General features: G+C 45.2%; 2 protein-coding genes across 2 annotated transcripts; both read right to left on the reverse strand.

Annotated features, from left to right (window-relative positions):
• Nucleotides 1–1,932: 1,932 nt before the first annotated feature.
• On the reverse strand, nt 1,933–12,788 carry LOC124643419. The gene is made up of 8 exons (XM_047182406.1): nt 12,572–12,788; nt 12,259–12,376; nt 11,753–11,768; nt 10,750–11,538; nt 9,983–10,285; nt 8,860–9,134; nt 8,420–8,602; nt 1,933–5,836 (listed from the first exon to the last, which is right to left on the reverse strand). The coding sequence occupies exons 4-8, from the start codon at nt 11,399–11,401 to the stop codon at nt 5,123–5,125; spliced, it is 2,127 nt and encodes a 708-aa protein (XP_047038362.1). The 5' UTR covers nt 11,402–11,538; nt 11,753–11,768; nt 12,259–12,376; nt 12,572–12,788; the 3' UTR covers nt 1,933–5,122.
• On the reverse strand, nt 11,749–27,046 carry LOC124643221. Its single transcript, XM_047182098.1, has 15 exons — nt 26,736–27,046; nt 26,508–26,656; nt 25,911–26,435; nt 23,365–23,443; nt 22,647–23,181; nt 22,481–22,555; nt 15,842–15,898; nt 15,400–15,777; nt 14,188–14,419; nt 13,837–13,982; nt 13,648–13,708; nt 13,302–13,360; nt 12,808–13,048; nt 12,192–12,376; nt 11,749–11,768 (listed from the first exon to the last, which is right to left on the reverse strand). Exons 1-15 carry the CDS (start codon nt 27,027–27,029, stop codon nt 11,749–11,751), a joined length of 3,036 nt encoding a protein of 1,011 aa, XP_047038054.1. The 5' UTR covers nt 27,030–27,046.

The raw sequence follows: 27,046 nt of genomic DNA on the forward strand, positions 1-27,046 counted from the left end.
ATTGAATAAGTGTGGGTACGCTTTTGTTAATCGGCGAATGCAAAAAAAACTCCTATGAACTCTCCATATGTACTTTCTCATCCCACGACGAAGGGATCACGGTCCCCCATTCGCACATAAAAGGACCACGATGTACCTGGTCAATCTACAGTACCTATACTTAGTCGCTATTTGTCGCACAGTAGGTAATCGCGACTGATAGCAGCTAGTAGCGGGCTGTCCAGATAATGAACTAATTGCGCCGTGTTCGACACGAGTCGCCAACCTCAGTCAACCATCACAGTACACAACTTCTATTTATTACTTATATTAAAGATATCATACATATACGTTTGTATCTTTGATGTTCTTTTATAACGTCTGTATTACGTAGTAGGTACAACAGGGGCCCGATTCTCCTATTTTTACTTAAGCGACATACGATTCACGTTCGACTCGATTCGACTGAGATCCAATCCCGACTCGATTACGATTGAAGCGTATGTGGCATTCCGCTATTTTTTCTTTGAAATAAACGTTTTTATCCTTTTCTGTCATTTAATAATGAATCATTTTGTCTGCAAATGATTTACGATTGCAAAGTGATTGTACAGCAAACTACCGTATAGACCAAAATCACCAATCGCACACCGATCAAATGTCAATCGAATACGATTGGTCTTTTATTAGTAGTAGAATGCCCGATATAGTTAAAACTGCTATTGTGATCATATTGCGATTCGATTTCTATTCGATTTTGACATTATTAACTTAGGAGAATCGGGCCCCTGTGTAACTTTAGAAGGAAACTCCCGTTCACAAACAGTTGGCTGAGTAATGAAGAGTTGCTGAGTACCTATCCCACCGATCTTGTAAAACAAATACTAATCCATTCTGTTACAGCCTTTTTTATCGTCCCACTGCTGGGCTGCGGCCTCCTCTCACACGGAGAAGGATTGAGCATTAATCACCACGCTTGCTCAATGCGGGTTGGTGATTTCAGACTTTACAGTCCAGGTTTCCTCAAGATGTTTTCCTTCACCTTTATTTTTTTTTTCAGCCATTGGTGTCTAAGATATACTTAGAAAGTACATACAAACTTAGAAAAGTTGCATTGGTACTTGCCTGACCTGGAATCGAACCCACGCCCTCATACTCGAGAGGTTGGTTCTTTACCCACTAGGCCACCACGACTTCACGACTAATCCAATGTCGTCAAAATACTCAATGGATAGTCAGATAAGATGGCATCGTCAGCGACATCTAATGTCACTAACAAGCTTTGCCATCCTCTTCTAAAAGAAATAATTTCTTACCTAATACGTGTTATTTCATAACTACATAATTACATTAGGCTCGGCATGTTTCTAGTAAGTACCTAAGTTTGTAACTCATTACTTTTCTATTTTTCGGAACTATGCTATTTCGGCTACCTACATAAATAGATAATTCGCTCCTCAGCCGGCGCGTCCACCTGCGTCCCGCGGTCACGACGCTCGCATCGCTCAGCGTGACACATCGCGCACTCGAGTGGAAGTGACAACATCCTATGTCATATCTGCTGCTTCATAGATTCAGTACACTTCCAGTCGACATAAATCACTTCTTTATTAATAGTTTTTTTGTTCAAACGCCATTAATGTGACTTCTCAGAACGGGGCGAAGAGATTCAACCCTTTGTCTCGTCGCCATACTTGGGTACCTATCTAAACTCATTTTTGTTGCGAGCCCATATCAAACCATTTACACGTAAACCATGTAGTTTACGCGACGCGCGACGAAATAACCACTTACCCGTCAAAGCGCTGATGTCTAGTTTAGCATACGTGATGCACTCGCGCTACACTCGCGCCCCGCGGCGTCGCCTGCAGACACAATGTGACTCATCTCGACAACATACACGGCATATAACGTGGTTATTATACAGAATTCAGGGAAATGAAACAAGGTGAAAATAGTTTCATATACTTTATTATTGTTGAACACTTTCCATTTACAACTAATAAACATGATTCTATTGAACGTAACACTATCTATTGTGATATTTGTAATCAACGTAATATCGTAATAATATAGTTTAAGTAACAGTGGTGTACATTTCAGCCTTAGTGTTAATATATTAGAATCATTGTTACCACAAACCTAATCATAACGAAACATAAATAATCAGCGCGAAAATCAGTTGAGCAGAGCAGGTGCTGCTTTACATAGATAATAGAAATAAAGAAATCAGACAAAAGAATACGTTAGTAAATCATAAAGATATACAAAATAATTTGTAAATAATGCGTACTTAAATAAGTTTTAATTAAAGTATTGTAAAGTCATTATTACGGGGTATCGTAAGTGGATCCACCGTTCCGAGGCGAAATATTTTAACGGTTTGTACCGAAAGGTCCCGAAACTGCTGAACCGCTATGAAAAAATATTTCACTGTCGGGAAGCTACACTATCTTTGGGTGAAGTATACTTTTTATCGGAGTGCTGGAAGTAGACTCTTGGCAGATCATATTTTATTATATATTTGATGACTGCGTTAATCATAATCAACTTATTTATAACTACTAATAAATATAATACAAGCTGTTGATTTGCATCCGTGCCATATTCAAGGACGTAATTATGCTAATGATTCTCGACCCAAATCAACAAAAAAATTGTTTTTTTCGGAATTCCCTCAATTTCATCTATTTAAACATGGCGCGTGTGTTACTGGCAACCGCTCTTCGCTCTCATACAAACGCAAACACCAAGCATACGCAACGATTATTCATAAATTTCATTATTAAAATTGGATTACTTCTGAAATACTACGACATTACAATGACAAAAAAACAGTGCATATTAGCTATTTCCCGTCTACTGTAATTCTAATCGATTATTTACGTTTTTTATGTCCTCCTCCTGAAGTATGGCACAAATGCAAATCAACACCTTGGGGCGGGTCTACGCTAGACGAACCGAGCACGGGCGAAGCACAAGCGGAGCCGTCGTTCGCGGCGACAAATGTTCACTGTTCTCGAACGTAGTTTTCCGCAGTGAGTTAGCGGCTCTTGGCGAATATGGACGATATTAATAATATTGCAGTAGCCGCCGCTGTTGCAGCCAACCAAGCCCTTATTATAAAGGGCGTCACAAGGGCAAAACCGACAACAGGCGGAACGCAGCCGAGCACGAACGAAATGCTCGGAGCGCGCTCGTTAGAGGCTTGTAAGTTGGTCCACACTAGACGAATTGTGTTCGGCTCGTGCTCCGCTCGTGCTCGGTTCGTCTAGCGTAGACACAGCTTTGTATGATGGAAACGCCTCGCATACAAACCTGGCGGCCTTGTATTGAGTAGGTATGGTCGCTGGTCTAGCTCGCTACATGTACGGCCGGTCGCCGACACTAGTTGCCGGAATGGGACACACACATTGTGATACAAAACGCATTTAACTTAAAATACAGTATTATACTTTCCAGTATGTAAATTATAGGAATAGACAAAAAAATACATTTGAATACACACAATACGCTTAGAAATAATAATATAAGACACACACAATATTAAAATTATAAGTATTGTATTTCGTACACACATTGCACGCATCGCGTCACGATAGAAAACAAAATTTATTTAATTCTTTGTACGTATTACAGCTTCTTATTTGATAATCATATAAAAAAAAAAATATTGCCTATCTACTAGTGTCAGGTTGTAGTCTATACTAATATAATAAACAGGATTTTTTATTTATTTGTAGGTAATCTATAGACTCAAAACCTGTGAAACGATTTGAAAAATTCTTTACTCTTTGTAAACTAGACTAACTAGGCTATATTTCGTCCGGGCACAGGAAGGAGTTCCCCGCAACGAGTGAAACCGTAGGAAACGCTAGTGTCACTATGACTCAGGAAGACACATATTCACGAAAGACCGAGTTAGTTTAATTAACTAAATTACTTTAAAAGCATTGGAACAAATAACAGCTCGTACTTGTATTTATACAAAACTATGCTTTATGCTCTGCGCTATAGGGCATAGATTTGAATGCAATAGTGTGTTGTGAGTGGTACCTTTTATGAAGATCCTATTATCGAACTGTAATTAAAATATCTTTGTCTGATCAGACCACAGTCTGACTTAAATGAGGCACTTTGTTCAATTAAATACTATCTTTGTATACTACTACAATAATATACTTACATACAACGCCATCTAGTACCGAAATAAGCAAAGCTTGTACCGTGGGTACCAGACAATCCGTAAACATACCGTTTTATATATTTATTTCTTAATACATACATTCTATAGCTAAAACCTCCAAATTAAATTAACCAGTCATGAGTGAGTGATGCGGGAACAGATTCCGCAACCTCTGTCGTGGCCACGGAGGAAGGAAACATGAGCGGAGATGCCATAACGCAAGTAGGTCAAGTAACGTACTGCAGGCGTGGCAAAAACGATCACTTACTAGTAAACAAACGAGGCGTTTGGGTTCTTTGATACATCTCTTAACGATTTTTGGTATTAAAAAATTATAGGGTTGCAAAGAAGGCGTAGCTAGTAACGTTCGTCGTCCCCCGAACACCCGAGTTTTGTGGCTTCCTAAGGCCTCATTTACGGAGACGCGGGGCGTCTCGCGTCGCGTGTGGCGTGGCGTCTCGCGGCGCGTCGAACGTTTTTTCTGTTTACGGTGGGGCGGCGCGTGAAGCGGCACGCATCATCGCACGCGTAAACACAAACTTATAGCAATATACGACCATGTTCATAGAGAAGCGAGACGGGAAGCGTGGCGGCGAATCCTCTAGTGTGTAGCGAAGCACGCGGCGGGCATCGCGGCGGCGCACGCTCGCCTCGATCAAATCTAAATAAATAAGACTGACAGAAGATTCCGCCTCGGACATAGCTTCATCGAGAATTGCCGCTGCGTGCGCCGCCGCGATAAACGCCGCGTGGGACGCGTCGGTGCCATCCGCGGGCTCGGCCGCAAAAAACAAACAAACAAACAAACGCGTCTAAAATCGCTTTTCCGTAAACGCACACATACAACGCCATATATTTGAATTCAGTGCGGGCCGCGCCGCTCAACGCAACGCGCGACGCCCCGCGTCTCCGTAAATGAGGCCTTAGATTTCTCGTTACGGCACCTCCGCTCGTCATTTAGTTCTCCATGGCAGTGTGTGTGACGGCTGCGGTGACGTCACTGGTGGTGTCGTGTGTGTTCGTCACGTCACTGCTAGTATCCAGCGACTTTACAGCTACGATCATACTATCATCAGTGCTGTCATGTTGAGTCACAGCAGCGGGTGCGCTTAACGGGTTGCTGGCAGTTCCTAGTGACGTCACGGTTGCGAGTGAGGGAGTGACGTCATCGGTCATGTCCTGTGACGTGATGAGCACGGAGTCGCTGGCGTCGTCATTGGTGAGCGTCGGAGTGACGTCGTCAGTGACGTCGCGTAAGGTGGCGAGTGCGGGGTCGCTCGTCAGCTCATTGGTAGCTTCTGGAGATGTGAGGGTGGTGGTGTCAGGTGTGGTAGAGAGTGTGTGGACTTCAGCGACGTCTTCAGTTGTGTCTTGTGACGTCACGGCTATGAGTGTCGGAGTGACGTCATGTGATGTGACAGCAGCGGGTGCGCTCGCCTGGGCACAGGTGGGTTCCAGTTTCGTCACGGTGGCCATGTCGTGTGACGTCACCGGAGCGAGCAGGCTCGTTAGCTTGGCGGTATGTTCCGTGGGCGTCGCGTTCACCAGCGAGAGAGTGGCCACGTTACCGGGCGCGGAGACAGTGGTGACGTCATCAGCGCCGGCGGCTGGCTGCGCGGTGTACTGCGCGCCGCACGTGTCGTCGTCCGCGTCCAGCTCGAACTCCAGACCCTGGGGAAAGGCAAGGGTTTTTAATATTTACCTTTAGACACACACAGGTTCTTACGAAATGTCAATAACTGGGTGAAAGATTCCAAGGAGTGGGTCTTATAGAGGAAGAGCCGGCAACAAATCCCATAGAAGTGTTTACAATATTTGTGTGAACATACATACATGTGTACACACATTATACTATGTACACGAGTCATTTGTATACTTAACCTTCTCCCTTCTGGTGACATACAAGGTGTTGATTTGCATTTGTGCCATACTTCAGGAGGAGGACATAAAATACGTAAATAATCGATTGGAATTACAGTAGACGGGAAATAGCTAATATGCACTGCTTTTTTTGTCATTGTAATGTCGTAGTATTTCATAAGTAATCCAATTTCATGAATGAAATTAATGAATAATCGTTGCGTATGCTTTGTGTTTGCGTTTGTGTGAGGGAGCAGCACGGTTTTGAGGCCAGTAACATACGCGCCGAGTTTGAAAACGGGTAGGTGACATTGACGAATTTCCGAAAAAAAATTAAAATCAAAAATTTTCGTACCAATTTTTTTGTTGATTTGGGTTGAGAATCATTAGTATAATTACGTCCTTGACTATGGCACGCATGCAAATCAACAGCTTGTATTTAATTATGGAATGGAATGGAGCATAAGAAATGACGAACTGATGTTGAGTGTGCGCTGACTATTATATTCGATTGTGTTGCTAATTGAATAAGCAGTTGATACGAGGGCTGCCTTTTAAGTTGTGTCGTTTGAAATAAGTATAGATAATCCAATAGGTTATTACCGTTTATTATTTTTTTAAGAATACTTAGCGATATTTAATGCACTTTTGCATGCATTCAAATCAGTTTTTAAATATTTATTCCATTCCAAAGTGGGGGTAGTCAAAACGGCCGATTTGTATACGTCAACAGCTTCTTCAGGTGTGCTGAAAGGTAGTCCACGAAGAATTTTCTTAATTTTGGTTAATGTATTAAAATCATTAGTGCTTAAGTTACAGCTGTAAGGTGGATGATCCAATATTACAACATTTTGGGAACTCAAAAACATCGGTGTTTGGCGGGCGGTGCGCGAACTTGCATTGTCATGGTGCAGTATCATTCGAAGTCTTGGATAGTTTTTTCTAAATTCGGTGATGACTTTTGGCAAACAAACAATGGTATACGAGTCAGCGGTAACCATGTCGCGATATTTTAGTACAATAGTGGCGACACGATCACCCTTTGCCAAAAACGAGACAACCATTTTTTTTTTAAGTGCTTTGCGAGCGTACGACTTTGGTCGGTTTTGGCTCGTCTTGGAAGACCTAGACAGCTGACTGCTGCTTAGAATCCGGATCATAAGCGTATATCCAGGACTTGTTATCACTAACTATATCATAGACCTGCTTTGACTCTCCTCGGTCGAATCGCTGCAGAGTTTGACGTCACCAACTTACTAGGGCTGTTTCTTGGTCGTCGCTAAGAAAATGTGGTATCCATGGAGAGATCATCTATCTTACGCCAAGTTCTTCGTGTAGGATATTTTTGACTGTGGTCCCTGAAATGCCCACGGATGCCTCTATTTCACCATATGCTACATGTCCGTCTGCGAGGATTAGCTGCCGCACAGCCTCGATATAAACTTGCATCATGGCGGTTTTTGGACGACCTTCACGAGGCTTGTCACTGAAGCTAGAGTGCCCAGGTTGAAATTCTAAATATCAGCGTTCTGCGGTCCTAAGGAATGGTGCTACATCACTAAATACAGAATTAATCTCTTTCTAGTACTGAAGTCGCGACAATCCCCTTTTAAAGTTGTAGAAAATTATCGCACTCAAATTTTCCTTACACATTTCCATTTTTGCAACCGACCTGTCACCTTTGAATGGACGATACAATAAAAATATTCGACCTATTTAAAAACATTCTTTTGTTTTCGAATTCTAAATTCAAAAAGATTCAAATAGCATATATATATATTTTTAAAAATCGCGGGAGGTTACCAAACGACAGAACTTAAAAGGCAGCCTTACGTATATACTGTATGTAGTGTGAATGTTTAGTGAGAATGAAAATCTCGTGAGACAATAGAGGTTCGAGCGGTCGAGGAGTCAAAGGTTGCCTCGTGGAGGCAAAGACGTGTCGAATATAGGTTTGGTTGCTTGGCAACTGATTCTTTTATGTATTTGCAAGAGAGTAGGAGTGCAACCTGCATGTAAGCATCGATTGTTTGTCTGGTGGAATGAACACTAATTAAGTGATATCATAATTGAATTTAATATCTATTTATGTATTCAGTACACTTGTCGAAAGTATATATTTCGGAAAGAATAATACATTTTTTATCTCACCTGGAATCTTGTCAAATTAACTTGCGCGGTATTGTTACTTAAGGCCGGCAATACACGGACCGCTTGAAGCAGTCAGGGGCAACATTTTCAAGCTGTCGACCACTCGAATCAGTTGCAACTGTTCGAGCGGTTCGCGTATGTGCGTTCATAGCACTCTGCAGGTCACTGTGCAGTCTCCCGCCTGCTTCAAGCGGTCCGTGTATAGCCGGGCTGTGTGGCGGCATGTACGAGCGTTGCACTCACGTAGAGGTCGTCCCCGGGCATGGCGTGTCGCGGCGCGGCGCGGTAGATGCTCCGGCCGGCGCGCGAGCTCGGCGTCAGCGCCAGCTCGTGCCGCCGCGCGCGCAGCACGTCCAGCGCGAACACGCGCCCGCCCGCACCCACCGCCGCACGCAGTCCCGCGCCGTCGCATACTGCCGTCACCACCTGCCAGACATGCAGGGCCACGTCACGTAGGCCACTAGGCTTTCTCATGTAAAGAGATCAACCAGCTGCGCGGAACATACTATATAGTAACAGGAGACTTGGGAAAAACCCAGGCATATTCTCTATTTCTTCACTATCATAGATGAACGTGACAACAATTAGACACCACCAAAGAGAACACAGACAGGACCGACATTAACGTTCTTTGGACTGCTTAAGGCCCACTAAGCAATTTTGAGTCCACAAAGTACACTGACCTGGAACTGGTGCTGGTGCTGACAGACGCGGTGTTCGGGCACGCGGTCGGCGCGGTCGTCGTCCAGCTCCACGCGCTGCGTCACCGCGAACTCGTCCAGCGTCCAGAACGTGGGCTGCGCGGCCGGCAGCTCCGCCTCGCACGCCAGCAGCAGCGTGCGCCCGCCCGCGCGGAGCACGCGCGGCAGCCGCGCCGCGTCCGCGCGGAGCAGCGCCGCGCCGCACCGCACTCGCCGCGCCGCCACCACGCGCGCACACCGCTTGTGCACGTACAGCTCTGCACACATCAACCAATCACACTCTCATTCATTACTGAATTTTAATCAGTGCGCAAAACAAAACTGGTGGTTCCGAATCCATAACAGAACATATCTGTATAGTAGTATTTTTTGTTTCATATTTTTTTTGTACTAAAACACAACAAAATAAAAATATACGTATCTAAAACTTATTTAACTATAGTTGACTTTGCGCACTGAATAAAAATTCATTCCTGTATGTCACATCGTCGCAGCTCTACTCAAATTAAAATTAACGCCATCTACCTATTAACTATCTTGTAAACTAATTGGATATTCGTTTCGAAGGAGGTTAAGAGTTGAGTTGATTGTGGCGCGCATGCACAATATTATTAGTTTACCTTTTAATTTCTTCCAAAAAACATAATCTAATTTTATATATATTTTTTTCACTTTTCTCTGAATTAAAAACTTCAGCAAAACAATAAGTTCATTCAATCAAATAATTCGTTCGGTCGACGCGAGGATTCGGCCCTTTCCGTCGGGAGCTGTCTGAGCGAACACACACGATGCTAACTACATACATCATGTTTTGAAGTAGAACATCCAAGCTAGCACTGTCAGTAGCTGGTGCTGCTCAACCCGATGTCGTAACCAGTATTAGTATCGTACATGTAATGTGTTCAGTAAGACAGTGCGACTCATTGGAATAGAACAACTGAGGAGTGTTCATGCAGAATATGTTAGATGTAGACATTAGTTATAAGTATAAATAATTATTTATAAGTTATGTGTAAAATTATAATTTTAGTGTAATTAAAGCGCATTTATCGCATTGGGGTAACGTGTAATGGTAAATGTATGTAGATATATAAATGTGACATACGTTCAGAGTCGTCGTCGGCGGCGCGGCTGAGCTGCTGCAGGAAGTCGGGCATGGCGCGCGGGTCGGCGAACATGGCGGGGTCACACGCCTCGGAGCCCGGCGCCAGGCAGCCCGCGGGCTCCGGGCAGGCGGCGGGCTCGTCGTCGGGTATCTCGATGACGTCGGCGCTGGGCACGGCGTGCGCCAGCGACAGCAGGCGCGGCCGCCGCCCCGCTCCCCCGCCCGGCCCCCGCACCGCCCGCACCGCCCGCGCCAGCGAGCCCAGCGCCTCCACCGGCAGCGCCACCAGCACCGTGCTGCCCGCTGCATCACAACACTACATTAATATTACTCTTTACTTATAATGTCATTGTAAAACAGATTTATCGGTCAAAGTTCGAACAACGTTTAATGCGGTCGCTGAGTGGATGGGAGACATTCGACACTTGTGAGAAGTCAGTTAGTCTGACAAGGTTTCGGATTGCCCGGGTAACTGGTTTGAAGAGATCAGATGGGCAGTAGCTTCATACATATAAAACGCTGGTATTCAGTCATCCAGTAAGACTATAAGTTGACCCTAACTTTGTGGGAAGGATAGGCAGCACCCTAATAAATGCGAAAGTTTGTCCATTCTTATGTATAATCATGTATGTTTGTTAATCTTCCATGCAAAAACTACAGGATGAATATTGACGAAACTTGGCAGTAACATAGCTTATATATCTGAATAACGTATACGCTACTATTCATAAATGTGCGGAGGCTAGTAATGCAATGGGCACAGTTACCGCTGAGCATGGTGGTCGGTGGCGGCGGCGTGGCGGGCAGCGAGCGCGCGTACTCCTCGAGGATGGAGAGCGGGCGCTGCGAGATGGGCTGCGCCACCGGCCGGCCCCGCGCGTCCGACAGCGGCGACACCACCAGCGTGGGCGGAGCGGGGGACGCGGGGGCGGGGGCGGGGGCGGGGGCGGGGGCCGGCACAGGGGGAGGCGCCTTCTTCCTCCTGCGCCTGGAGGTGTCGGCGGGCGGGGGGGGGAAGTTGAAGTACTGCGTGTTGACGCTCTTCTGGCGCAGCCACTCGCTGTACGCCGAGTCGAACGCAGCGCTCGCGCCCGCTGACACACCCATCGCGCTTGGCGGGCACGAGTTGCTGGCCGGAGTTGACTTCGACTTTCTTCTTGAGGTTGACTTCGACTTACTGGCCGGAGTAGGCTTGGTCTTCTCATCTGGAGTTGACTTCAATACGCTACCCGGGGCTGACTTCGACGTGCTGGCCGGAGGAGTAGACTCCGTCTTGTCATCTGGGGCTGACTTCGATACGCTACGCGGGGCTGACTTCGACTTGCTAGCCGGAGTAGACGTCTGGTCATCTGGGGTTAAATTCGATTTGCTGCCCGGGGCTGACTTCGACTTGTCCGCTATTGACTTCTTCTTACTCATCAAAATTGACCTCAACTTACTGGTCGGAATTGACTTCGACTGGTCTTTCGGAATAGAAATCGGCTTGGGTTTAGTTGTTTTGGGATCTTTCTCCGCAGCGAGTGAGTCCGATAATGAGATATTTTTGGATTTTTTTTCTGTAAATAAATAAACAATATAACGTGCGAGCGATAGGATTCATCTTTACTTTTAAGCATTTCGATTAACTTTAAGAGGACTACCAGTAACCAGTACCTGGTTACAAACATATTGTAACGACACACACATATGAAGGTAGCACACATGCATGCTGTGACTGTTTCGTTGTATAGTGAGGGTTAATGGGTGTATGTACGTAGCAGTGGTACTTACTGTTGATGGGCTCCGTCTGAAACATGAAACATGTTGTTACTACACGTTATATTCAGTTCTCGTTGTAAGTGTATATGAGTTAGGCTGCCCAGTGGGTATACCCTATAGTCCTACAAAAGTCGGGCCGCTTGTCTGTCCTACAAAAAGTCCTAGCATCCTCGTGTGTTTGAGTCCAAAGAGGGGTGTAAGCATCGAGCTACATAAAAGACAAATATGCTGTTTTGAAACTACGGAACATTTTCCTCTTCATAATTCCACTTCTACGTGCGTTCGTTCGTATTGTCAGTTTTTGTCGATACTCAAAGGCGCCTCAGTATGTTTGCTGCGCTCAGTCAAGGCGGTAGTGGTAGCGTGGTAGGTAGCGTCTCAAGTTGGACTGAGCGTCGATGCTCACGGTGGCTCGGTGCCGCGCGAGGCAGCCTCGGATTAGACAACTTACAGAGCGAGGCCTCCTCGTGCGGGATGCGTACAGTGATCAGTAGGCGGCTAATAACAAAGTTTCTGACCTGCGTCTGCCTGGTGACGCGCGCCACGTGTGCGTGTAACGCCGCTAGCTGCCGCAGCAGCGCGCCGCCCGAGTCGCGCGTGTGTGCGCAGCAGCACGAGCACGCCGCGCCCGCGTGTCTGACACAACAACACAACCATCAATGAACACGCGACACGCGCCATCAATCAAACCAGACTTCAACCAGATGAATGTACACCAAGAACGCTCTCACAAGGTTGACTTGAGCTGACGCGACACGCTGACGCTCCTCCACCCGCGCGCCCGCCATCACCGTCGCCCAGTCCCCCCCCCCCCCACACACACACACGTACTTGTGCAGGTCGATGGGCGGCAGGCCGATGCGGCGTCGCGTGTCGTTGACGGCGCGGTGTCGTCTCGCCGCGCAGCAGTACGATGTCACACACACACACACACACACACACACGTACTTGTGCAGGTCGATGGGCGGCAGGCCGATGCGGCGTCGCGTGTCGTTGACGGCGCGGTGTCGTCTCGCCGCGCAGCAGTACGATGTCACACACACACACACACACACACACACACGTACTTGTGCAGGTCGATGGGCGGCAGGCCGATGCGGCGTCGCGTGTCGTTGACGGCGCGGTGTCGTCTCGCCGCGCAGCAGTACGATGTCACACACACACACACACACACACACACACACACACGTACTTGTGCAGGTCGATGGGCGGCAGGCCGATGCGGCGTCGCGTGTCGTTGACGGCGCGGTGTCGTCTCGCCGCGCAGCAGTACGACGTGTCTATCAGCCGATGCGTCGACGCCGCCGCCTGCGACAACGCAACAAAATATACTACGGCAAAACGAATACACACAAAATTACACAATTACCATAGAAATAATATTACTTAAAAAACCCGCCGCCCGATGAATCACAGCTAATCATCACGATACTCCGATATTTAGATGTTTCGAAATTCCATAAAAATGAATCACAACTGACTTCTGGTAGATCTGTACACAGAGATACTCTGTGTATTATCTACAGAAGTAATGCAAGCACAATGAGTATGTGTGACTCACCGCGAGCCGGGAGAGCGCGTCGGAGAGCTCCAGCGCGTTCGGCAGCACCAGCGCCGACCCTGCACACACACCACGCGTTATACCGATGACGACGACGATGTCATGCTCACATTTGCTTGGACACAGGTGCACTCACATAGCGCGATGGGTCGACAATCCGACACCAACGGAGAGATCTGGCATGTCTAACATGAGCCTTCAATATCAGCATTATAGTGTACTATCATAATAATAATGGCGTCCTTATTGTGATAAAGTTTAATATCTATTGAAGTAATTGATTAGATTGAAGTAGGTTGATGTGCTGTCTGTACTTGTGTGTGTGTGTGTGTGTGTGTGTGTGTACCTGTGAGGTCGTCGTCCGCGCTGTGGTCGGCTGGCTCGTCGGCTGCGGGCGCCGCTGTCGTCTGCACACACATATAACGTTAATCACACAGTATCCATTGTGCAAAGTATTTCATAAATCAGTTCTGTAGTAATGACATAGTCAGCGGAGCCAAGGCCTGTACGCAATGATACATAGTGGGATACGTACGGCGGGTATGGGCTTGACCTGCGCGGTGAGCAGCAGCTGGTTGCGGCGCCGCACCTGCTCGATGTCGCGCAGCAGCACGCGCCGCAGCGCCGCCTCCCGCGCGTCCGCGTCCGCCGCGCCAGCCGGGGGCCCGCCCGCCTGCTCGTCTGTACGCGAGTCATCACTTCATGTTCAACAATATTGTTACAGCAACAACAAACATACATCCTTACATTCCCACAAAACTTTCACATTTATAATATTAGTAGAATTAATAGGATTGTGTCTTTGTTGAAGTTACTAGGAAGTTTGTAAGGTGTGTGTAATTAGCCGGGAACTATGTGAGCACATAGTGTTATATACGCACCCCACTGCACGCTGGCGGCGGCGCGGCTGCGCGGCCTCTTGCGCGGCGCGATGCGCACGAACGCCGGCAGGGGCGCCGCCTCGCGCTTGCACGGCGCGAGGGGCGTCTCGCGTGGCTCCAGGCGCACGAGAGGCGCGAGAGGCGCGGGGGGCGCGGGGGGCGGCGCCTCGCACTTGCGTCGCGGCGCGTGCTCGAGGCGCACGAGGCACACGCGCGCCTCCAGTAGCAGCTTCGGGTCTAACCACGTACACGAACAAGATAACATTATGTAATACATACATACATAAATAAAACAATTATTTACGGAAAACTTTTTTTTACATAAAATTTTCTATAGATTTCACAGAAAGTTAATATACAGTATATTCTTATATAAAGGTTAATTAAAAATCATACGAGTATGTTGCGGGCTCCGTGATGTAGGTTTGTACAAACCTGTATTTCAGGCCGTCACGTCATTAAAGTCACAATAACGTGACGGCCTGAAATTCAGGTGTGTACAGTTTGTGTGTAGCTGCCGGTCACTACGTAGAGCCGTACAGCAGCGCACCTCTGCTTGGACGATTCTCTTCTCGATCGCCATTATGACAAGACATAGAATAGTTTGACGCTTTTCATTCATTTTAGTTAATTTTTATATTAAATCTATTTCTTAGTATTTCTTTGTTAGATAAACCTGCTTCTGGTTATTAAAAATATAAACAGATAGGTATATAATAACGCGGTGTCCTGCGTGAGCGACGAACGAGACGCGACGCGACGCTGCGAACGCGACGAACGCGATCAACTCAACGGCATTCCCTACATGCGGCCTATGTGACAGTCTGCGGCGAGACGCGACGTAACGCATACTTGTTTTGAGGGCGACCAGATGCGACACCACGAACTATTCAGAAGCGTTGATTGCCGCAGTGCGTGAACAAAGATTGTTGTGGGACAAAAAACATAAACATTATAGAAATCGTTTATTAGTACAAAGAAGTTGGAAGAATGTTGCTGTCTGTACTTTAAATATGAACTTTCATCTAAAATTGTACTGTACTTCTCCATGATTTGAAAAGACGTAATGACTGAAATCACGTAGGACATTTGTCGCGTATAGCATCGCGTCGCATTACGTCGCATCGTATTGCATCGCGTCGCATCGCGTTCATCGCTCACGCAGGACACCGCGTATCAGACACAATATTGTAAAAGGCCGTTAGTGAGACACTTACCGATAGCAGGCGTGTTCACTGGCACCTTCTGTTCGAGCGGTTCACTAGTGACGTCATCAGCGGGCGTGACGTCATCGAGCATCACGTCGTCGTCGAAGAACAGGCGGCTGCTGATGAAGGACTCGGCCCGGCGAGTGCGCGGCAGAGGACTCTCGACGTTAGCGTCTTGCACAGAAGGTTCACTGTCGTCGTCGTCGCTGTCGAACACTATCTCTGCTGTGACGGCGGAGGGGTCGATGCTACGCAGCACTGCTATAGTGTCACACGTCTCGTCACGCCTGAACGGTTTGGCAGGACTGAGCTGCTTGCTGGAAGACTCGTCGATGACCAGGTTGTCTTCCGCGTCGGTGTCGAACTCCTCGTGTTTGGGCGCGGCGCCTGTGCAAGCGGAATTGTTACTTATGTGCAGGGCACCAAGGTTGACGTTGCAAGAGATACTTACCGATGTGTGATGTAACGAGCAGCGCCGGCTCACCCGCTGACTGTGTGCTGGCGGCAGCTAAATAACAATAATAATCGTGTCAAAAGTCAAAAGTCAAAATCGTTTCTTGAAAATGGGCTAGATTCTAGCACTTTTTCACGTCAAAAAATACAAAATGACAGCACCCCCAAAACGCCCCCCTTTCACCACTTCCTAGTGTTATGGCTGGGAAGAAGAAGTGGTGAAGAACAAACTTCCCAGCAACACAGCTGTCTATTACAATTTAATTATAATTAAATTACAATTATACAATTCAATATTAGTCACAAAATATATATGTTACCGTAAGATTACAAACATCGTTAGATTACAATCTATCTCGAGAGATTGTAAACTGTCGAATTATTGTGAACCGTAACATCTGATTGCAATTTAACGCATTATTTTTCGCTATATTATAATCTATCGATGAGAAATTGTCAAATTGTCAACTGTCCGAAAGCTCTCTCTGATTGGTCAGTCTTTTTGTAAGATCGACCAATCACGACCAGCCGTTCTGTTCCCATGGAGTTCCCGTAGAGTTAGTTAAATAAAATAAATGCTCTTCAAAAATTCTTCAAGTATTAAATTTATATAAAAATAACTCTTATAAAAATACAGTTAGGTATTTTGTCTTCAAATACAAACTAATATTTAAAAATAAAATAAAAGGGGTGCTAATTAAACAGGCTTCTTTTTAATATCATTATTCGCCCCCAAAAATGTGTGTTGCCTTCTAAATTACTAAGTCAGCCACAATTTATAAAGCGTCGAGCATATAAATAATACTATCTTAGCCACGAGTTATCTTCCACTCTAAATACAACTCAGCATGATGGTTATTTTTTTGCATCTAAATTTGTAGCATGCATTCTAACAGTAAACTTCTTAAATACTATTAAATGACATCATAAAAATATTTATTTACCTTCTAATTTTTTAACTCGTACCTACTGAGTTTTTTGTTTAAAATATAACACATCCCATATTAATTGACCCAGCATGGAAGTAAGCATGCAACATGCAGCAAGCATAACTTCTGTCACGGCTCCGGCGCTGCGGGGCTCCGGCGGTCCCATGCGAGCTTATCGTCGCAGATGGTTTTCACGCTCACCACCGCAGCTTCGGCTTGCTGGCCGGCCGAGCCGGCCAGCCTCAGCCGCGGCGGCGAGCGCTGAAACTACCTGCGCCTCAGCTCGCAGGCCGCCTCGCTCCTCCGCGCCTACGCGGTTTTGAATTGCACTCTAGGGGTAGGGCAGACAAGACTACGTGGAGTCGGTTTTGCAGCGATTCGTTTTCGTCACTAACTTCAATTTTTAATACAATTTTTAATTGTGTGTAATTTGAGTCTTAAAAATTAAGTACAATTTTTGATTTTATAAAAAATTAAACCACCACTTATTTTTGCACGTCAAAGAGCTGTGACACCGGGAGTTGCAAAGAACATTGTCTTTTTTGACGTTCTACCAATCAGCGCGCAAGATGCATTCCGTTCTACGCCAGTTGACAATTTGACCACTCTACATCGCTCTCGATCTTACAAAAAGACTGACCAATCAGAGAGAGCTTTCGGACAGTTGACAATTTGACAATTTCTCATCGATAGATTATAATATAGCGAAAAATAATGCGTTAAATTGCAATCAGGTGTTACGGTTTACAATAATTCGACAGTTTACAATCTCTCGAGATAGATTGTAATCTAACGATGTTTGTAATCTTACGGTGACATATATATATATATAAAACACTTGTTGTCCACTTCAGAGCTGCCATCTGCGTGTATCTATGAAATAATCATTAATGTTATAATAAGCCTTTTTAATCAGAATATCCTTAATTTTGATTTTAAAAGAACTGTCCGTTAGTTCTAGCAAATGAACTGGGATTCTATAATAAATGCGTATACAAAGGCCCACAAACGAACCGTGCACTTTATGCAATCGATAGTTAGATGCGGTTAATTTATGTTTATTTCTGGTGTTGAAATTGTGCACGTCACTCTTTTTACTAAATAACTCTATGTTTTGCCTTACATATATTATATTGGCATAAATATATTGAGACGCCACAGTCAGAACACCAATATCCTTAAACCTTTCCCTTAGGGAGACTCTAGTACCTAGTCGGTATATAGCACGGATAGCACGCTTCTGTAACACGAAGACATTTTCTATGTCGGCAGCATTGCCCCACATAAGAATTCCGTAAGACATAACACTGTGGAAATACCTGAAGTACACTAAACGCGCCGTGGCTACATCGGTGAGAGCTCTTACCTTTCTGACAGCGTACGCAGCAGAGCTTAGTCTATTCGTGAGGCCAGTTATATGCTCACCCCATTGAATTTTGGAGTCTACAGTTATTCCTAGAAAAGTGGTAGCTTGGACCGTTTCAATTTCCTCATTATTTAAAACTACACTGGGGCCGAGATTTTTCACGTTTGGCAAAGCAAATTTAATACATTTGGTTTTCTTCGCATTCAAAACCAAATTATTGGCTGTGAACCAGTGCGTTACTAACGACAGACACGAATTCACGTCATCAAAATCTATTCTATTCCTATCAACTTTAAAAATTAGAGACGTGTCATCAGCAAACAATACTACATCACACAATGATTTTAAATAATATGGCAAGTCATTAATGTACACAAGAAATAAAAATGGCCCTAGAATCGAGCCTTGCGGTACGCCCAAACAAACGGGTAGATTGGAATATTTGACACCATTAACGTCAACACATTGCATTCTGCCGCTTAAATATGAGCTAATAACACTAAGTGCGCTATCTCTAATGCCATAGTACTTAAGCTTCTGGGTAAGCGTTTCATGTTGGACGCAGTCAAACGCCTTAGAAAGATCACAAAACACCCCAATTGCATTCTGCGACTTCTCCCACGCGGTATAAATGTGCTTCAGTAGAGCAACTCCGGCATCCGTTGTTGAGCGACCCTTAGTGAAACCATATTGTTCCGCATGTAAAATATTATGTAAATTGAAATGGCGCAGTAGCTGATTTAAAATGATTTTTTCATAAATTTTGCTTAACGCGGGTAAAATTGAAATCGGCCTAAAATTGCCTAGGTCATTCTTGCTCCCTGATTTAAAGAGTGGTATAACCTTACAGTATTTCATAAGTTCGGGAAAGGTACCTGAGTCAATACACTCATTAAATATACTAGCCAAATAGGGTGCAATATCGACAATAATACAGTCTATAACTTTTACAGAGATACCCCACAAGTCACCTGTCTTTTTTGAATTTAATGACTTGAAGGTTCTAACTATATCATGAGGTGTAATATAACTAAAAGTAAATGTGGCTTCACATTGGCTAACACTACTTCGTAAAAGTTTTTCTGCGTTGGTGGTAGAGGAGTCTAAGTCGCTAGTGGTCTTTATTGCAATATTAGAAAAGAAGGTATTAAATTCTCTAGCTACATCCGAATCTTTCTCATAAACTTGATTCTCATTAACGATTTTGTATCGAGTATCACGCTGTTTATTTTTTCCAGTCTCACTATTAATAATTCCTACTTTAATTAATTAATAATTCCTAATTTAATTCCACGTAGCTTTAATTACACTATTACTGTTCTTGATTTTATTACTAAAATACATTGATTTTGCCGCATGACAGACTTTCTTAAACAATTTGGAATAATTTCTAACAAATGTAATAAAATTTTCATCAAATTTATAATTTTTCATTTCATACAGCTCATACAACTTAGCTCTACTCTTGTAAATGCCGGGGGTAGCCCACTCATTGAAATTAGCCGTTTCTTTTATTACGAAAGTTTTGGTTTTAAAACTAGAATTAAATTCATATTTAATGATATCGAACAGAGCTCCGTACATTAAATGGGGATTGTCATTATCTAATATCTCATAGCCTAGTTTTGCAATTATATTATTTTTGAAAGTATTAAAACGACTGGTTGTTAAGGGGCGACATGTTATTTCCCGTTTGATTTTATGCTGTCTATCAGGAAACCGTGCCAGTTGACCACGGTGATCGGAAGGAAGGCCATTGGTAATCAGTCTCCGTGGCGGTACAATTACTAAATATATTATCTAAACAGGTTGACGAGGTTGCCGTAATTCTTGTTGGTTCTAGAAATAAATTAAACAAGTTGAAAGATTTAAATAAGTTAAGCAACCTTACAGTTAAGAGAGCCACCATGGATGGCTTCCTTTCTAACAAACGCACTTTGTACTGTGTAATTACTATCTTGTATGTCTCTACCAGACCTCGGGACTACAGAGTCCCGGATTTTTGGGAGGCGAACGTGGGGCCGAAGCCAACACGCTGAAGCCCTTTTGAGACAACTTTAATGAAATGGTGACACAAAACCGACGATTATCCCTGTATACACTATAGAAATGTACCCAAGGACAAACCCCGGTTCTGTGCTAAACTATTGCTAACTATGGATGAAAACTACTTGGGCTATTGTGATGGGATGCTAGTGGACTAGGAATGGGGGAACTACGGGAACTATGGCACCTGCCGATAACAATGTAATAAATACACGTAAAAATGGCAGGTGGAGACTCGCCAACTCACTTACTGGGCCCCCGGGAATCAGTCGCTAAATCGCAACAAGGGGGCAACATGTACATGAGCGGCTGAAGGGTGAGGATACCTCGGCGGACTTTAAACGCAGATCACGCGCTCCCTGTGGGTCCAGCATCACCGGCCCACTCGCCACTTACCACGAGGCACCTACCCTCCGAGCGGGCTGCTAACCCTACTCTAGCGACTCCACTCTGACCGGCCGGTGAAGGCAAGCCAAGAGGCGGAAGACCTATCCCCCGTCATGCTTCACTCCGGCAAGCCGGAGATGGGGGATAGTATACTCTCCCTGGAGCACTCGGATATATAGCCCCGCGGGGTCGCTACTCCCCGTCATCCGCCTCAGATGCCCTGCGGGGCCTGTGTAATTAATATTATTAAGGAATATTATTTCAGAATTTCTGTGCCAGTGCTCAGTTATGCACATTACTTGTACCATATAATGCTCAATGAATAAACTTAATTCTAGATCCTTGCCGGAAAGGCCCTGAATGTTTTGATGTACAACATTCAGTTGATGTGGCCCACCCTTTGTCGCACCATGTAGTTTAAACTATCAGGTGTATCAATACTTGTATTAGTAGAACTACTAATGTTACTAAAAGAAGAGGTTACCGTAGTAGAACCCGGGTCAATTTGTATATTATTTGCTATCAATATAGCAATTTGTCTTTTATAATAAAAACTAAGATACATTGTATCATTTGTCATTACAAAATTATTTATAAATTTATTTGTATCAAAGTACATTATTCTATTATTGTAATGCCTAGTTGTATTGTACATTAATAGATTTAAATTAAATATGTACTGATTTTGTTCTTCAGTAAAATTTTTAGAATATGGTAAGGCACAGATGATAAACTTGCAATTTGTTTCATTATTTAATTTTATCATTAATTCAACACAATCTATTATATTTTGTTTATTGACTGCTAGACTATCTCCAAATAGCATAATGGCAGATGAAGTGGTATTAAGATTAGTCAATTTAATTCTTTCTATAATCTCATTGTAGCTGGCACCGGGTGAACAATTGTTTATTATATTACTTTTACAGTATTGAGAGACCAATTTACCAAAACCTAGACCAAATCTATCAGAAAATATTTGTGATGAGTTTTGATTTCCTGAACTATGTTTATGTGAAATGCTTGATGGTGGAATAATGCACTGAACAGCGACACAAGGTGGTATTGTGTCACTGTTCACAGCTGACTGCATAGTACTAGGCGTTGTTAACTGTAGGTCAGCTTGTACTGTTGGTTGAGAACAAGTACAGTTGTTATATTTGTTTTTAAGAGAATCAAGACGGTCCATATTTTCACTACCTAACTGGAGCAGCTCATCGGTAGCCAGAATATGTGCCTTAATTTGATATTTGGCTGCCTCATAATTGTGTGTAATTTTTGTTAACTCACGCTGCAGATCAAGCATCTCCTGTTGCAGAACCTGTGTATCTTGGTCATACATTAGCCTACTTTGTAAAAGTTGATTAGTGCACAAATTTAACTGTTGTTTTAAATTAACCTTACTTTTAAGTAAATTATTTAATTTATAAGTCGATTTTTGTTTATGACACACTCTCTTTATTTTTTGAATCAATTTGTTTATTCTAATGTATTTTTTAATTTTTTTGTGACTCATATTTAGTGAATTTGATGCAACAAGCTCATTAAAAAGGCGATGAGTGTCATCACTTTCTTGTTGTTCTTGAATTTGCTTGAAGCATGTCAACGACTTGTGAGCATCATTTAAGCTTGTCTCCAGTTCAGTAATGCGACTCAAAGCCCTCTCATGAGCATCACTACATTCACTAAAAGAACCTACAAAAACCTGTAACCTATCCCGCTGATCCAGAATATCCATATATTGAATGTGTAACTCGGCAAGTTGAGACTTTAATCCGTGTAATATATAAAACACTAAATCGCTCGCAAATTCGTCCAAATCGCTTCAGTCGTTGTAGCGTCAAAGAGAAGCAAAGAAACAAAACTCCTACATTTAATATTAGTAAAGCAATAATGGTGATTGAGTTACCGATGTTGAGCGGTACAAGTAGATCAGGCTTGATGTCGGGCGGCTCCAGGAGTGACGCTTGTATGTCGTCGCGAGCTAAAATAGTACAAAGATATAGTACAGCATACCGCTCTACGGATGCGATTTATTTGAAAGTCGTTAAAAACAGATATATTTATAAGCCTACTTGAAGTTATTATTTTGAGTGCGTCTGCGCTGATGGCTGGCGTATCTACGCTGGTGACCAGCATGTCTGCGCTGACGGCCGGCGTGTCTACGCTGATAGCTGGCGGGTCTGCGCTGATAGCTGGCGTGTCTGTGCTGATGGCTGGGGCAACTGCGCTGATGGCTGACATGTCTGCGCTGATAGCTGGCGTGTCTGCGCTGATAGCTGGCGTGTCTGCGCTGATGGCTAGCGTGTCTGCGCCGATAGCTGGCGTGTCTGCGCCGATGGCTAGCGTGTCTGCGCCGATAGCTGGCGTGTCTGCGACGATGGCTAGCGTGTCTGCACCGATAGCTGGCGTGTCTGCGACGATAGCTAGCGTGTCTGCGCCGATAGCTGGCGTGTCTGCGACGATGGCCGACGTGTCTGCGCTGATGGCCGACGTGTCTGCGTCGCCGGCCGGCGTTACTGCGTCGCTGGCTGGCGTGACTGCGTGGCTGTCCGGGGAGAGCTCTCTATCCGTTTCATCGGCGCTGTCGTCCGAGAGTAACTGCTTGTGCTGAACATTAGAGTGTCAATGTGTAGCATGTGTGTTGTGTCGTATGTATTGTAGCAGGAACACCAACCGTCCACGTCAAGCACGTGTCAATCACACGTCATCATCATCACATAGACATAGTATTTGTCACACACGGCATACATAGACGGTAAGTGCTAATATCGTAGTTGTAGTTAGACTCACCAGCGGCTGTGGCACGACGCGGCGCTCGGTCACCAGCTCGCGCCACGACACCTGCGCGTCCGTCGCCACGTGCGGGTACCTGCAGCACACGGGCTCACTGACCATAGTCACCGCTCACTCGTAGCAGAATCGATACAGTGTAACCTCTATACAGGAATGAATTTTAAGCAGTGCGCAAAAAAAAACTGGTGGTCCAGAATCGTTAACAGAACATATCTACATGAATTTTTTTTTTTTTCATTCTTTTGTCCGCCCTAAAATCAGCAAAATATGGATACCAACTATTCTTACGCGCGCCGAGCGGAGCTCCGTCAGTAAACCGGTTTCGCGTTGCCGCGGCGTGCATACTATGACGACTGTGACCGTACTATCGGTTACAAAATAAACATCTTTCGATATCAATTACTTTTCTTTTTTGTACTAAAACACTACAAAATAAAAATATACGTATCTATAAAACTTATTTAACTATAAGTTGACAAAGTTTGCGCACTGGATAAAATTCATTCCTGTATAACGACTGAATAGACCGTGCATTTTATAGCGTTATAAAGAGTTGGCGTTAAATGCAAAGAAAGTGCATCAGTGTATGGAAAACAAGCTATACCAACTAAAGCCAATTGATTTCGACGCTTTATGACATTAATGATTAATTCTTAGTTTGTTTGAATCGCTCGCTGAACCTATCTATTATTTAATGATTTATGACCGAGTTCGCAGCAAACAAAACATAGACACTATGTGCATATAATTTTTCGTATTGTAACGTTGTACGTTATATTTTAATACTTTTTATATTAAATAATACTAGATTTACACTATAGCTGAGCCGCGCGCCGCGAGCCGCGCGCCGTTGACGGGTGACGGAAACCGGTTTGGTGAACTATCCCTACTATGATGCGACGGGGTGTACTATGCCAAATCGAATGACAAATAATCGAATATCAATTGATCGACCACTATAAATCGAAATTCTAAATACTCGAACATTCATAATATCGAATGGTTATTAAATCGAACATTCAATACATCGCGCAGTCAATACATCGAGTGTTCAAAATATCGAATGTTCGTTTGATCGAGCGTTAAATGCAAAACATATTCATCCTATCGAAAAATCCATATTTTTTATGAATACAAGAAAAACTCAAAATTTATGTATAAATCATATTTTAATGTAGTTTTTATTATTATTTAACATTTTTTCTATCGCATTATCATCCCTTTTGCCTCTTTTTTGTAAAGTAGGTCTTCCCAATCCCGCGTTTGCCTTTTCAATTCACACAAATTTTTAAAATGTACCTTTAAAAGATAAGAATTAAAGATTAAAATGTGATTTATAAGTAAATTTTGAGTTTTTCTTGTATTCATAAAAAATAAGGATTTTTCGATAGGATGAATATGTTTTGCATTTAACGCTCGATCAAACGAACGTTCGATATTTTGAACACTCGATGTATTGACTACGCGATGTATTGAATGTTCGATTTAATAACCATTCGATATTATGAATGTTCGAGTATTTAGAATTTCGATTTATAGTGGTCGATCAATTGATATTCGATTATTTGTCATTCGATTTGGCATAGTACACCCGATGCGACGCGAGCGCGGACGGCGGAGAATCGCGAGCGGCGAGACGGACACCAGCACGACGCCGCGCGCGAGCCGATATAGTACTTTGAGGTGTGTCTTAACTCGCGATTAAATTGCGTCTAATTTAATCTAAACCAATCTACATATTGTGCTTTTACAAATACTTTTAAAGTCAGTGTAGGTAATCCCCAGATCGGGGTTCAAGTACCCGACTACCTCCAGTGCACCTACCGTAGTGCACCTACCTAAAGTGTGCCTACGTGCCTGTGCCTACCTACGTTCCTGCGCCTACTGCGTGCCCTTGCCTACCTACGTGCCGTGCCTATCTACGTGTCCTGCATCTACCTACGCGTCCGGCATCTACTAGCGCGCTGCAAACCTACCCCGCCTGACCGTTGCCGAGCTGCCTGACTATACAGGATAGTGGTGTTCCTTTAGGCGGGCCAGAAATTACGCGCGCTCGATATTCTAAACTCACTCCCGGCTCTGCCGATCTCACTCAATTATTCAATATAGAACATTTATTCAAATTTATTATTATTATTTTATCTCCATCCTACTACCTACAACTAAATACCCAACGTTACAGTATGGCAAACAGTGGGTGACCAAGAATGCTGCCTTGTGGAACACTATGAAAGCGCAATGTGTAATTAAGGTTTACACATTATTTTCATGTAAGTTCCATCTGAACAGATGTACTTTCTAGGAGAACGATATGATGCCTTGAGTTACAATGAACAGTCAACTCTTTCTCAGTTGATTATTGGATCATTCGATGTAGTCAAAGGCCAGGAGTAAATCTACAGGATTAAAATATGTTCAGAAGCTTTTGAAGTTATCGGTTATTTTTAAAGACTTTATGTATGTTCGAAAAGCTTTTTCGAAAGACTGAAATATACATATTACTAGCTTCAAAAGGGATAGTCAAACAAGTGTACAGTACTGACCGCTTGAGAATGGCGAGATGTATGGGCGCGGGCAGTGGAGGCAGCGTGGCCGGGAGCGGCGCGGGCGCGGGGAGCGGGCGGCGCCAGTGCGCGGCCAGCCGCCGCCGCGCCTGCAGCTTCAGCTCGTGCCAGCGCCGCTGCAGCACCACCAGCGACGCGCTGCGCCCGCTGCACACACACACTGTCACTAGAGCACTGCGACACACACACACACACACACACACAGCACGTAGCACGCACCTGGCGCAGTAGTCGCGGTGCACGCGCGACCAGCGCCGCGCCAGCCGCAGGGGCTCGGCCGCGTCCTCGAGCGCGTGGCGCTGCACGAGCCGCCACAGCGCGTGCAGCGCCGCCGCCTCCTCGTGCAGCGTCACGCTCTCGTCGTCCAGCAGGCGCTGCGCCGCCACGTCCGTGTGCAGCAGCACCAGGTCCGCCACGCGCGCCGCCTCCGCCGGCACCGCGCCCGCGTCCCCCGCGCGCCCCGCCGCCCGCACCTGCTCCAGCGCCGCGCGCTGCACGCTCACCCTGCGGGCACGCGGCGCGTGTGAGCACGGGCACTGCGGGCACTGCAGGCACACCGCCACTACACACACTCACCACAGCTCGTGCAGGTCGGGCAGCGGCACGCGGCGCCGCAGCTCGCGCCGCACCAGCGTGTACAGCGCCGTGGAGCACAGCGCGCCACGCGCCTGCGCCGCCGCCACCAGCGCCGCCACCAGCCCGCCCGCCCACACGCGTCGCCACCACTGCCAACACCGCGCCAGCCACACGTCACACACACGCACACACAGCCGTACGTGTCGGTGCGATTGTGTGTATACTTACAGTGTGTGCGTCAACAGTAGAAACGTCGCTGTCGACACGCGTGGTACCACTAGCGGCGGCCCCTTCAGTCTTGTCGGTGTCTTCTTTGTCAGCGACTCTGGCAACAGTACTGCCGGTAGCGGCACCGCTGTCGCCAGCGTCCTCACTAGCGCCGCCACTATCGGCGGCCGCGGCAGTGGGGCGGCGGGTGAGGCGCGCGTGCACGGCTCGCAGCCAGCGCGGGCCCCGCTGCGGCAGCGCGTACAGCTGCGCGGCGTAGTACTCGCGCAGACTGCCCTCCCAGTGCCGCGCCATGCGCTCCGTGATGTGCA

The sequence above is a fragment of the Helicoverpa zea genome, chromosome 27 (genome assembly GCF_022581195.2).
Source record: "Helicoverpa zea isolate HzStark_Cry1AcR chromosome 27, ilHelZeax1.1, whole genome shotgun sequence".
NCBI lineage: Eukaryota > Metazoa > Arthropoda > Insecta > Lepidoptera > Noctuidae > Helicoverpa > Helicoverpa zea.